Genomic DNA, 13,477 nt, shown 5'->3' with positions numbered 1-13,477 from the left:
TGACTGAAAGAATTGAGAATTAATATATTCTTTCTTGATTATTTTATACACCCAACTTTTAATATTCTGCTCCTTTGGTTTTGGCTGTGTATTGGCTTGCATTATGTGTGTGTGTGTGTGTGTGTGTGTGTGAGAGAGAGAGAGAGAGAGAATATCAGTGTCTTGCGTTAGTTCAAGTGTGGGAGATCGACAACTGGCCCTGAAGGCTCTCCAAGGCCCGTCTGCTTTTATCAACCTACAGTCATATGAAGGTCTCTGTCTGACCTCTTACCAAGGACCCTCGATGCATTATAACAAGCCCTCATTTTTTCTTTATCTTTCTGTTGGTTTCTCACAGCCATCACCCTGATAAAGAGGCTCTTGGTTTAAAATGACAGAAGTGTTCAAAGAATACAGAAATGTCACCATTAGCACGATCTTCATTGCACTGAGAGAAAATAGACTCTGCAATTATCCAGGAGTATCTCATGTGTGACAGGCATCCTGAGGAGGTCAAAAACACTTATTAACTTCAAACTGTGTGAGTGTGCGTCACGTCTGCCTTCTGTGTTTGTTGTCTTTGTTCAGTGGCAGCTAGGAACGTTAAATAAGGCAATAATTCTTTATTTATTTGCAGAAAAATGTTTACTCATGTTAATTTCTTGCATTTCTCATTTGTTAACTATTAGTAGTTTAAATATATAAAACACATAAGCCTCTCAGGACATCTATCTGGTTATTAGGCAGCTGAAATCACCAGCATGTATTCTGATTCGCATTAACCAACCCAAACTAGCAGCACAATGCATTCTGGTCTCATTTTTCATCATGACAGTAAAATGAATGCTTATATTTGAGTATAAACAAATAGTATAAAATAGAGTAAAGCACAATAAATAGACCGTTTAGCCTGGACGGATGGAAGTACAACACCAGCAGTGATGTGCATTAGCCAGGACAAAGGGGGGAAAAGCCCTTGGCCTCCTTCCAAACGGCCTGAAAAAGAGAAGCCAGAGAGAGGGAGGATGAGGGGGACCTAAGAGAGGAACAGCATCTGCTTCGCGCCTCAGTAGTTTTAAAAAAACTAGCGGAGGGAAAAAATGCTGGATGCCAGTGACTGTGAGTACACCTGTCTGGGTGTCGTCATGGCAACCTAATTAGAAGGCCAATAGGGTGAAGGCAGGCTCTGGTTAGAGACGCCACAGACAGGAGCTCAAAAACAGTTCAGCGGTGAAGATTAGAACGAGACTGCAGAAAGATCGCTTCAGATGGGGTGATTTGAGAAGAGAGAGAGATTATCCAACTTCACCTGTCAGCATCACAATACAGCCCGGCCTTGTCTTTTTAAGCCATTTTTACTATTGCTTTTTTACTATTTTTTTTATTAAAAATTTTACTTTTTTAAATAGATTTCTAACAATTCTTTTTTTAATAAAATAATAAAAATGCAATCTTTTTTTTTTTTTCTTTTTTTTTCAATTTATAATTTGACTCATTACCTCATAGGCCTATTTACCATTGCTTTCATTATTATTATTATTTTATTTTTTATATAAAAGTGTTTTTTATTATTATTTTTTAATATTTTCAATTATTGTTTATTAATATATTTTTTGTTTAACCCATATTTATTTTCTTTCTCATTTTTAATTGTATATTATTTCATTTATTTTTTGTCTTTAAACGATATTTGCTATTGCATTTTATTATTATATATTATATATTATCATTATTTATACTATTTTACATTCTTTGTACTTTTTAAAAATATACTTTCAGTTAGTCTTATTAATGTATTTTTGTCTAACCCATATTTTGTTACTTTCTTGTTTTTATTGTTTACGTTATTTATTCATATTTTATTTTTTGTCTTTAATGCATGTTTATTGTTAATGTTTAATTATTTTGTATATTTTATATTTCTGCTTCATATTTTATATTTTGTATATTTTCAGTTATTGTTTTAACATATTAATTGATATTTGTCTTACCTATATTTAGTTTCTTTCTTATTTAAAAAGAAATTATATATATTTATATAATTTTACTACCAAATTTACTATTTCATTTTAGTTATTTTTACTCTATTTACTTTAAAGATGTATTTATTTATATGTTTTTGCTGTTATATATTTTTTAAAGATATTTTGTTATTATTTGTTTTATTGCTTGCAGCTAACATGCAGCACAAATGTAATGTTATTTATCACGCAATCCAAGCAGGCTCAAACTGAAAGTGATGCGGTTCTCTCTGAGAGATGGACCAGAACAAAGGTCTCTGTCTTTCACTTCCAAGCCCCCTCTGTCTCGTTCTCTTTCTCTCTAAGCTCTCTCTGTCTGTCTTTTTAAGACAAGTGGTCTAAAAGCTTGAGGTTAAACACATACTTTCCTCTTCTTCCAAAGACACTCACTGTTTAAACTGTAACCTTGTTAACCCAGGAATCCAGCTCTAAAACAGACACCTTTGTTCTAAAAAAAAAAAAAAAAAAAATGTATATATGATTAGCTTGTAAAACACAACAGACAGGAAAGGCATAGCTGAAAATAATTCCGTTTTAGTCCTGTAGACTGTATGCATTATATACTCAGGATGGGTGAGATTGTGTTTCCATTTCATCTCAAGCAGTTTTATGGGAATGGTGGAGTTCTGTTGGAATTGCGGTGTGTGTCAGTGAGAAGTCAGTCAAGGTGAAACAGAGGGATCTCCCCCTCAGGCTTTTAGGGGGTCTCTTTGCTATAAACATTCCTCACATTCCTGCTGCTAATTGGATCAGAACCATGGAGTTCCTGGTGGAGAGCTCCTTTATTGTGCTTTTCGAGTCTTGCATGGATGTTGGTCTGTTTCTTCTCTCACGCGCTACTATTTGGTCTGTTTTTTTCAGGGCACATGGTAGTTTCATCAGATTTGGGTTGCACGTGGGCGATACATTGAATATTTATTACATTAATAATAATAATAAAAATATAAAATAATTTGTTATTCTGTTGTTTTAAGTGAAACCTAATAAAATAATTTTCACAAAAATATTATTCTTTATCATTGTTAGTAGTAATCATTGATGTAGTTATATGTTGGAAATATAAAATTAATCTTATATTAATGGGGGGGGGTTCACCTAAAGACTGGTTGGCTAGTTTTGCTTCTGCTTTGCTTTTTTGTTTAGCATTTTTTTTTTTTTTTTTTTGATCACTCAAAAATTCATGGACCTGAAATCATAAAAAAACATTTCTTTTCCATCCCCACAGCACATCAGTGACAAGTAAATATTCTAGGTTGAAGGTTAAAGGCCAGGTCGTCCTAGACTCTCTCAGGAGGGCATAACATTATGAGAAGGATTTATGAAATCCTACATTATTCCCTCTCTAGTCTCCGGTCCTGCCTTAATCCTCCTGGATCTTCAGTCATACATAAACATAAAGAACTGCATGCAACAATAAGCTCTAGCTTTATTAAAGCCTCTGCTCCATCTGAACTCATGTATCACTGCTGTCTGTCTCTCCAACTTGAACTCTCTCTTTCCTGTGGAGATTCCTCTGGTCATTTCAGGTTTGTCTGTCATTCTTTTTAGATTTAGGATTTATTATCTTTCTGCTAATATTTCACAGATTCAATCTTTCATTCTGACACATAATTATCTGTTAAGACCTTGTTTAACATATGAATTGTTGCATTATAAGGTGGTAACACAAGATGCTTGTTTTGGCGTGTGTGAAAACATAGATGTTCTAATCTTAAGGCTACTGATTTCCCCATGATACCCGTCACAATTCACATCCTCACTGCTTTTTAATGACACCCAAGAGGTCATGAAGTGTTCCTTCAGTGTGTTGGTTTAGTGCTTGCTCTGTCCTTGCACATTTGGCAGATCTTAAAGGGATACTCCACCCCAAAATGAAAATGTTGTCAGTATTCACTTACCCCCATGTCATTCCAAAGACAAGTAGGAGATAAATTGTTGAATAAATGTCATCATTTTAATTTTCTTTGCGTACAAAAAGTATCCTTGTCGCTCTGCTCAAATACATGACACTAGCACAAAGGCGTGCACACTCTAACTGAACCAAGTTGTCTCTTCACCTCTTAATTTGAAACAACTAAGCTCAAAGATGCATATAAGTGGACATGGCAATGCTGCAAGTGAGCGCTTAGTGAAGCAGCTTTATGAGCATAGACAAAAACAGACGCGAGCTCAAAGATCAAACTTCAAAAAAAAAAAGGCTTTTTCACACTTTCTCAAAGGTGGGGTGAGCTAGGCAAATCTAATTTGAGTTTAGTTCCAATTCAGAATTTTTATATTTTATCCATTCAGTGGATCTATGGTTAGCTATGGTTAAAGGGCCGTATACCTCGCGATGAACTGAGATAGTGACAGCTTTTACTGATTAGAAAGGGAGTTTGCAAATGTGATATTGATTTTATGCAACAGTTCAATAAACATACGTTAATATTAAGTGACTTAAATTTTAGGAACACTGTCTGATTTTTCTTTATTTTCACCAGCAAAAATAGTTCCAAATAAAGTCGCAACTGAGCCGCTGCGCATCTCCAAGAAAATACAGCTGTGTTTCGTTTATAAATGAATCTGCGTTTTTGAACAAATCTAGCAAGTCAATGATTCAATGACCCATTCATAAAGAGTCACTTGTTTCGTTCCTAAATGAATCAGCTGTTTGAACGAATCAATTGAATGAATAATTCAGTGACAAAAACAGTGACTTGCTGCGACCTACTGGCGATTTCAATTTAATCATTTAATCATTTAATAAATAAGTGTTTTGAGGGCTTAGCTAAACAGGCCAATTAGACAATTACTAATCATTCTCATTTTTTAATAATTCTTTCATTTCACTAATCAGCCTTTTTTTTAATTTATTTTTTTATTGAACACATGGGGTCATTAATGATGCTTACATTATAACGTGCAAATTCACACACAATGTATCTTTAATTTGGCCAGAATTGCAGATGTCTAATTTAATATCCAAGAAGGTTTAAAGAAAATGTAAAATAAGTTTAATGTTATTATAGATTATAAAGGGTTTTATAATTAAATGCATCCGAAAGGTCATCTAAAATTACCATTATTCTCAAGTTAGCATCAGGTAGCTACTTAGCTAGCCAATTAGCATGAGCTAACTTTTTTTTTTCAAATAGGCTATTATAATTTTGTTATCCATAATTATTGATTATATTCTTTTTTATTTTAAGATAAAACTACATGTACTTTGATTTTGCTGTAAATGTTTAAAGGAAATAGCTTTGCTTGACTGGGGGGACAAAACGACCCCACCCCCCCCGGTACAAATTAATTTTGTGTTAAAAATTTAACAACATGAAAACTCATACTTGGTTTATAATTTATGTCAGTGTCACTAAAACTATGATAATTTTTCTGAACACATTTAACCTTTATTTTATAGAAAACAATTTACACATTCCTAAAGTGGGGGGGGGGCATTCTACCCTATTATTAGTATAGTATTATACTAATTTTATTAATTGGCAAGTATTATAGCCTATATTGAACCTTTGTGCTGTATTTTCTTTTGGCAATTTGATATGCAGTTTTCATACTTGGGCCACCCACTTAAAGATTTCTGGCCTTGCCCCTGATTTAGGCCAACACTAAATATAAATAGCAATTAGATGCTTTGTGCAAATAGAAATGGATTCTAATTACACTAAGTGAAAATATCAGTATTTTATTAGCTATTTACACTAGAGTGCAATAACGAGATTCTATTTAGCCTGTAAAAAAGCAGCATTTGCAATGTGTAAATAGGATGCAGTGCAACAATGGCAGATATTTTTACATCAATATTGTAGTACAATTATAAAACAGTATGCAGTTATAACATATTGATTGTAAATTATCATATAAAATTGCTAAATATTGCCACCTTATGTTTGGACAATAGATCCCTACCTAGACCTACCCAGTAAACACTTTATTAAATTCACTTAATTTAATACGGCTCTCCGATATGATATGTGATGGAAAAAAAAAACAAGAGGCTACGGCAGAAGGCGGATCACGTCAAAAGCGCTTTACATTCTATGCCACGGGGCGATATAATGCACTTTTTTTTCTTTCTTTTTTTTTTTTTTGTCCACCTCAAAGAAATCGATGGATCTTACCTGGCCACCCCTGAAAAAAAGTTATGGCTACACCCCTGATCTCAACATGTAATTCATCACCCACTCTGAAGCGAAACACCTGTGCAGGTTTAAGATAGCTAGTTTATGAGAGCCCTAGGTAGATCCCAGGACCTGCAGGGGTCTGCATCCTTGCTGACTTATTTACCTCATTTCCAAGATTCTTGCGATTCCTCATCTACTTGAGGCACTACTCACGTTTTCTTCATAAAAAGTCAATTTCTTTATACCTCTCTCCTCATCTGTCTCTCCTTTTCCTCCTTTCCTCCTCTCTCTCTCTCACACACACTGCCGTCTTTATCTGTGTCTCTTCCGCCCACATCCCAAGACGAAAGAATCGCCGCTCTCTTGTTAGTCACGCTCTCTCAGCTGTCACAGCGAGCACCAGGAATAAGGTGGAATTGACATTCATTCTAGTGAATGCAGTTGTGCCGCCTTTGATAGTCAGAAAAATCTAGTTGAAATCCTCCACCTCACTTGTACTTTAACAGGTTTGATGCTGTTACAGGTGAAATTTCCACCTACTGCTTGTCTCTGCACTCTAGACAGAACGCTGCCTCCGCTCACATTCAAAAAGACACGGGGAGACCCTCTTACTTCTTGGTCCCTATGTACTCCATCATGTTTGTATATATTCACAGATCAGAGTGAAAATAGCTTGTTTTCTTGTTTGGAAGAATTCTGTTAAGGATTATTTATTCCGTGGCTTTGGCTTTTCATGGAATTTTATTATAATTTGAATGTGGAAACTGGAAACCTTTTTAAAATATTAAACGTATGTTACTGTCAGATCTGATTTCTGCCAACTTCATTGCATAATTATTTTAGCCTGCTTACTGTCAACAATGTATCAGTTTCCACAAAAATATTAAGCAGCACAAATGTTTTAACATTGATAATAATAAGAAATTATTATTAAGCAACAAATCGGTATATTAGAATGACGAAAATTAGACTAAATTTAGCTTCGCATCACAAGAATGAATGGCATGGCTATTTTCAATTGTATTATTTCACAATATTACTGTTTTTAATGTTTTTCACCAAATAAATATAGTCTTGGTAAGCATTTCTTTCAGAAAAAAAAAATCATACCAACTTGAAACTGCATTTTATCACGGTGAATAATCTAGACTAATGTGATTCATACAGAACTCTCATAAGACTATATTAGCTTCCCAGCAACTTCCAAGACAAAAAACCTCTAAATCAAGATTAAAAACGGTCACTGACACCATTGCGTGAAAGTTCCGCTTTTCTGTTATGAGAAGGGGCTCTGTCAGATTGCTAAATTTAGATCTTGTTAGTTCTTCACCCGAGGCCTTTTTAACACCACACATGAAAGGTCATATTAACAGATTCACTCTGGTTTGATGCAACAAGACGCTCCAGACAAGTTAAGTTTATAGCTACGCTTTGGGGTTTCATTTTGTGTAGATTCATTAGGATGTAAATGTTGACCTATCTTTATGTAAATTAGATTTAATGAAAAATGTTCAAATCAGAGTTTGTAATAATTCTCAGTGGCTCACTTCAGTTAACTGTGCTATAATTTATGTACATTGGTAAAATAAATAGTCAGTGTTGTAATGCAGATTTTATTGGGTTTTCTGTATTGAGCCGTAGAGGTTCACTTTCACTTATAAGTTGTGAAACAGTCCAAAGAAATATTTAAATTTAAATTTTATTCATGTTTTAAATACATTTTTTTTTTTGTTTGTTTTAAATGTATAGTTCACCCAAATGTCGTTCCAAATCCTAAAGACCGTTCATCTTCAGAACACAAATTAAGATATTTTTGATGTTACACCACTGATGTTACATGGACCATTTTAATGATATCCTTACTACCTTTCTTGGCCTTGACCGTGGTAGTTTTGCTACTGTTTATGCAGGGTCAGGAAGCTCTCGGATTTCATCTGTGTTCCAAAGATGAACGAATGTCTTACGGGTTTGGAACAACATGAAGGTGAGTAATTGATGACAGAATTTATATTTTTGGGTGAACTATCCCTTTAAGTGCTTGTCATTAGCTGTTTCTTAACAGTTGTGATGGTGTCAGCTGATCATGTGGCAGTTGACCACAGAGAAACAGATTGATGGTCCTTTTGGAAAGCAACTTGTTAAAGAAACAACCAGGCCTACCAACCCTCGTATAGCATGTCAGCAGAATTGCATCTTTTGATCCATGGTATAATCATGTCACTAAAGTCATTTTGAACCTGCCCACTGTATATGTAGTGCTGTGGATCAAATACTTGTAATCATAACCATTCTGGTGCCATCGATTATGTCAGTGTGTCATCTTTGTGTTGTCAGAAAAGGTAATGTTTTCCTTTGTGTGTGAGAGAGTTTTATGTGTGTACATAAATGTCCACACTGAATTGTCAAAAATGCTTTTCTTTGTCCAAGTTTTTTGTACTCGGCTCTTACAAAGAAATGGATTTTCAAGTGGACCGTCTCCAGGATGACAGACTAGAGTCATTTTGCACAGTCTGGTGCTTTTTGCTGAAAAAAAAAAACGAGGAGACTTAAATTTCCCAACCCACACTCAGAAGCAGCAAGCATCCCTGATGAAATTAAACAAGTCTAGAACATGTTCACCTGACCTGTCCTAGTCATGTCACCTTTAGATGGTTGTCAGGGATACTAGTATGTTAAACCAGTGGAGGTTGGATGCTCTGGTGAGGTGAGGGAACCCTGTGGCAAGAGTCAGCAAAGGTTCTGCATCAATAATGCAGCAATGCTCCACTTCCCTAGTTTAAACGCACCATTTGGAGGGCTGCACTGGGAGTGAAATCTCTTAGGAAGCCAACATGTTGATTGAAATGGCTTTCTTGATGTGTGTGTGAGAACGAGAGCTTCTTGGCGTCGACTAACAACATGGGGGTTAACACACTGATCCAAACCAACCACTGGAAGTTGTTTTCTCCATTTTTCTGCCCCTTCCTCTCTGTGAGTGTGTCTAAAAGAGGAAATAGTGCCCCCACAGCTGTTTTGTGTCTGGTCTGTCAGAATGGGTGACTGGTCTTTGTGCAGTCATCATATATTTGAGAGGCTGATTTGCATGTGGAGTCGTGTCAGACGGAGAGTTGTGACGGCTCCATAGTGAGCTGTCAGCCCGAGGAGGAGTCTTCCAGCTTCAGTCTTCAGCTCTGACCTTGAACTCCAGACTCACTAGCGGTGTCATTCATTGCGTCTCTCTCAAGAGCCACATTTCCTTTCCCATGTCTCAGTGGGAGAGAGCAGGGTTTTAACCTCAATAATGAGATTTTTAATGAAGTTGTGGATTGTTTTAATGTATTTAAGTGTGCTTGATTCTACAATGGAATTAGATTAATGATTTTGGAATGAACTTCCACATTCAGGGTAGCATTCCCCCCAAATAATTCACATTAGGATTATTGTTTTTCAATCGCTGTTCTTATACTATTACATTTGTAGTTATATTCTTGGTACAGGATTTTTGTGTTACTCTTTAAACAAACAGACTCTAGCTAAGACACTGTGCAATGTTGCAAATAAGTATTTTATTATTTGATTGCAAGAATGTATCCAGTCAAGGTCAGCTCTGTATTTTTACAGGGCCTTAGGATTAGTCAGTCATTTAGGCAAACCACCAGTTAGTTGATTTTGAAAATATGTATTTTTACAAATGTATACTCTTGCTGACATTGAAGTTTTGTAGTACAAGAGGATTAAACAAATACTTCCAAACAACAGGCACCAGATTCCTACGCTTCCCGTTGATTTTGCCAAAGCAGACTTGCACACAAACACACACACACAAACTGATATGCTTCTACCCGAGCTGGTCTCAAATGGGTCTTAATTCAATTATGAAAGACTTTTATAAAAGAGACTTGTTCAATAGCTTAATTTATGAGTCTGCACACTGCAGCACTCCAAGCTCGTAGTATGACCCTCAGTTACTTTGTGAGGTGCCCCAAGTCTCAGTACTGGGTCCATTCTCATTAATAATGTGACTATTTCGGTGTGTGTTATTAGTATTGACCGGCCTTGCAGAGAGCAGGCAGCCAGTTATTGGCTGGGATTTGGATCTGCCGTGTGTGTTGATGGGGCCCCGAGTTTAATCTGCAAAGGGATCTCAGATGTCTCTCAGGCTCACTAATGATTATAAGCATGCAGCTTTGTCACCAAATAGTGAGAAAGGAAGAGAGAATATAGAGATTTGAAGAAACGGAAAAGACATTAAAATTCAAAGAATTGAATTAAGAATTAAAGAAAATATCAATAAAAATAAGTCAGAAGTCAGAAAATCATTTTAGAAATGAGCTCAAAATCTCAAATTCTCATCTCATGTCTGAGTGTTCTTGTTAAGTTGTTGAAGTGCTCATAACTGTCCTGTGCTTTCTGTAAGGGCCTATTTAATACATGCACACTGCCACCATGTGGTCAGTAAGGGCACTGCATTGAAAAAGTGAAAGGGAATTTGAGTGCAGTGTTGGCTGGATTGCTGCCTCTTGGCCAGAGGCAAGATGATTGCACAGTGTATCTCAGCACCCAGTATTACCTTGGGAAGTGCCATGTGGGTCACCAGCAATGAGTTTCAGCATCGCCCACTGTTTTTGTCTAATCAGTGATTTCATGCCATTTTCGAATGTGTAACCAGCTCTCGGGCACTTTGGAGGGAATCTGTTTCCTTGGCATATTTGGTCACTGGGGTGTGAAGAGGTAATGTAGGGTGAAGCACAGCTGGAGCGGGTGGTGACGGGAGTGTTGAATTTGTAACTGAGAGCTAAATCTCTCTGTCGTCAGTTTGGTCGAGATTAATCTGTTGAAAACCACCTGCTAGTTTGTTGGCAGTGCTTGGTCTTCCTCCCACTCCACAAGTCCTTTCCGTGGTTACGACGAAACACACTTTTCCCTATGGCTTGTGTCTCTGTAGCATTCTCAGAGTGGCAGAACACTATTTTTGTGTATTTTCAGGAAAGGTCCCTATAGTGTGCATGTAAGCAGCATAAGAACTGAGTGTTTTTCTTGAGGTGGTTTCATCACCATCATTATCTCACTGCTCTCACTTCAATACAGCCTTTCACTAAAAGATTCTGAGCCATGCCTGTTATTTCACTTAGTTCAGCTCCATATAATGATTGTTAAAGATTTTTGCAGATGTATGGGTATAAGGATTTTTTCCTTCTTTTGTTAAATAGGTAAGTGTGCATGAGCATACATGATTTTGTATTGTGTGTGATTTTGAGTGATGACAAAATCACTTAATCAGAATTTTGAATCGATTCATTGAAACTTACCATTGACCAAGTATTTTGCTACTAATTTATTAAATTTATGCGTTTTACATCTATGCGTTAAAATATATATATTGAATCATTAATTGGAACAGATTCATCTGATCCATCTCATTGCATTTTAGCAGATGCTTTTATCCAACAGTTGATATGCGATAATGATTATCAGCATGTGCAATTTATAACTATTATACATTTTAATACATATTATACCAAATGTATTTTTTTTAAATAATATACCAAATATCCACTATACACATCCAGACCTGGAATGTTCCTAGTTCCTTATATTCCTGTCCCTTTTTTTATTTATTTATTTATTTATTTTTGGTGCATCTATAATGATGTATCAAGGTCCATAAATCAAAGGAATATCTAAACAGACAGGATGTGAAGTGTGGGAAATGATTAAGACAGTGGTGCCCTAGGGCATGCTGGGAAGACTCTGAGCAAAGGCATTTGAGTCATGGTTTACACCTGTTACATACTGTCTTTTGAAACAAAGTATTAATTGTAGGATAAAGTTGAAGACATGTAGACTGCCACAATACAGGTTGCATTGTGATGATGATTTTCCTTTGTTCTACTGTAAATGTTTTGTTGATGATATTAGCAGTTTACTGTAACTCCAACAGCAAAGGCCATGGGTTCAATTCCCATGCTATGAAAGTCACTTTGGATTAAAGAGTCTGCCAAACGCTGAAATGTAAATATTATCATAAACTTGTATATGATTGGCTTGTTTCGTGACTAATGGAGTTCTCATATCTTGTTTCCTGCAGAAAGTTCTACTACATCACTCTACTGAGAGACCCTGTTTCCCGCTACCTTAGCGAATGGAGGCACGTCCAGCGGGGGGCGACATGGAAGACGTCCCTGCACATGTGCGACGGACGGACACCAACGCCCGAAGAGTTGCCGCCCTGTTACGAGGGCTCAGACTGGTCGGGGTGCACTTTGCAGCAGTTCATGGACTGCCCCTACAACCTCGCCAATAACCGCCAAGTACGTATGCTGGCTGACCTCAGCCTGGTTGGATGCTACAACCTCTCCACAGTTCCTGAGAAGAGGCGCTCACAGCTGCTGCTAGAATCGGCCAAGAAAAACCTACGAGACATGGCTTTCTTCGGCCTGACGGAGTTCCAGCGGAAGACGCAGTACTTATTCGAGCGCACCTTCCACCTCAAGTTCATCCGGCCCTTCATGCAGTACAACAGCACGCGGGCGGCCGGCGTGGACCTGGAAAATGACACGATACAGCGCATCGAGGAGCTCAACGATCTGGACATGAAGCTGTACGACTACGCCAAAGACCTGTTTCAGCAGCGCTACCAGTACAAGCACATGCTGGACCGCCGGGAGCAGAGACTACTGAGAGGACAGGGGTCTTTCCACAGCCCGTTCCGAGAGGACGGAGTCGGAGGAGAGGGTACGGCACGCCTGCCAACCGAGGACTACATGAATCACATCATCAACGGATGGTAACCGCCCACCCCTCTCCAGAGAGACCAAAAAAGAGACACAGTAACAAGGAGAGGGGGAATAAACAGACCCAAGTGGAATGTCCATTCTCAGATGGGAGAGTTCAATGTTCCATCCTTTGGGTGGGAATATGGGACCAGGGACAGTTCAAGAAATAAGTCTGTGAGCGTTTCGCTTAGTGCCGCATCTCATAGGTCTTTTTAAAACAAAAGTTACGGCATAACATTAATATTAAATTATTATTGATTTTTTTTTCTCGACCTCCGTGCTGCAGTGTTTCTCAAAAAGAGTGACTGAAACAAACAAACAGGTTTTAATGTCTGATTCACATGAATATCTGAGAATCTGAACTCTTTAGGAAATATAAAGATTGTTTTTATATACATATATATAAATATGTATAAATCTTAGATTGCCTTTTTTTTAAACCTGGTGTGAAGTGGATGGAGCCAGTCACAAGTGGTTGGAAATTACTAACAGATGTTGTGAGTATGATTTTATAGATATATCTTAATATATATATATATATATATATATATAACACAAAAGAGTCCCATTTTCCATGAATGTTTTTATATTTTTTTCCCCC

General features: G+C 37.0%; 1 protein-coding gene across 1 annotated transcript in view; it reads left to right on the top strand.

Annotated features, from left to right (window-relative positions):
- LOC306862992 (heparan-sulfate 6-O-sulfotransferase 1-B-like) overlaps positions 1–13,027 on the top strand; it is a 59,409-nt gene extending 46,382 nt beyond the window's left edge. Inside the window, exon 2 of the mRNA XM_079406126.1 lies at positions 12,189–13,027. Within this exon, the coding sequence (XP_079262252.1) occupies positions 12,189–12,891 (703 nt within the window). The 3' untranslated portion in view covers positions 12,892–13,027. The remainder of the gene's footprint in view (positions 1–12,188) is intronic.
- Positions 13,028–13,477: the final 450 nt, after the last annotated feature.

This window comes from Barbus barbus (assembly GCF_936440315.1).
Source record: "Barbus barbus genome assembly, chromosome: 44".
Taxonomy (NCBI): domain Eukaryota; kingdom Metazoa; phylum Chordata; class Actinopteri; order Cypriniformes; family Cyprinidae; genus Barbus; species Barbus barbus.
This window is presented reverse-complemented; position numbering and strand designations above follow the sequence as displayed.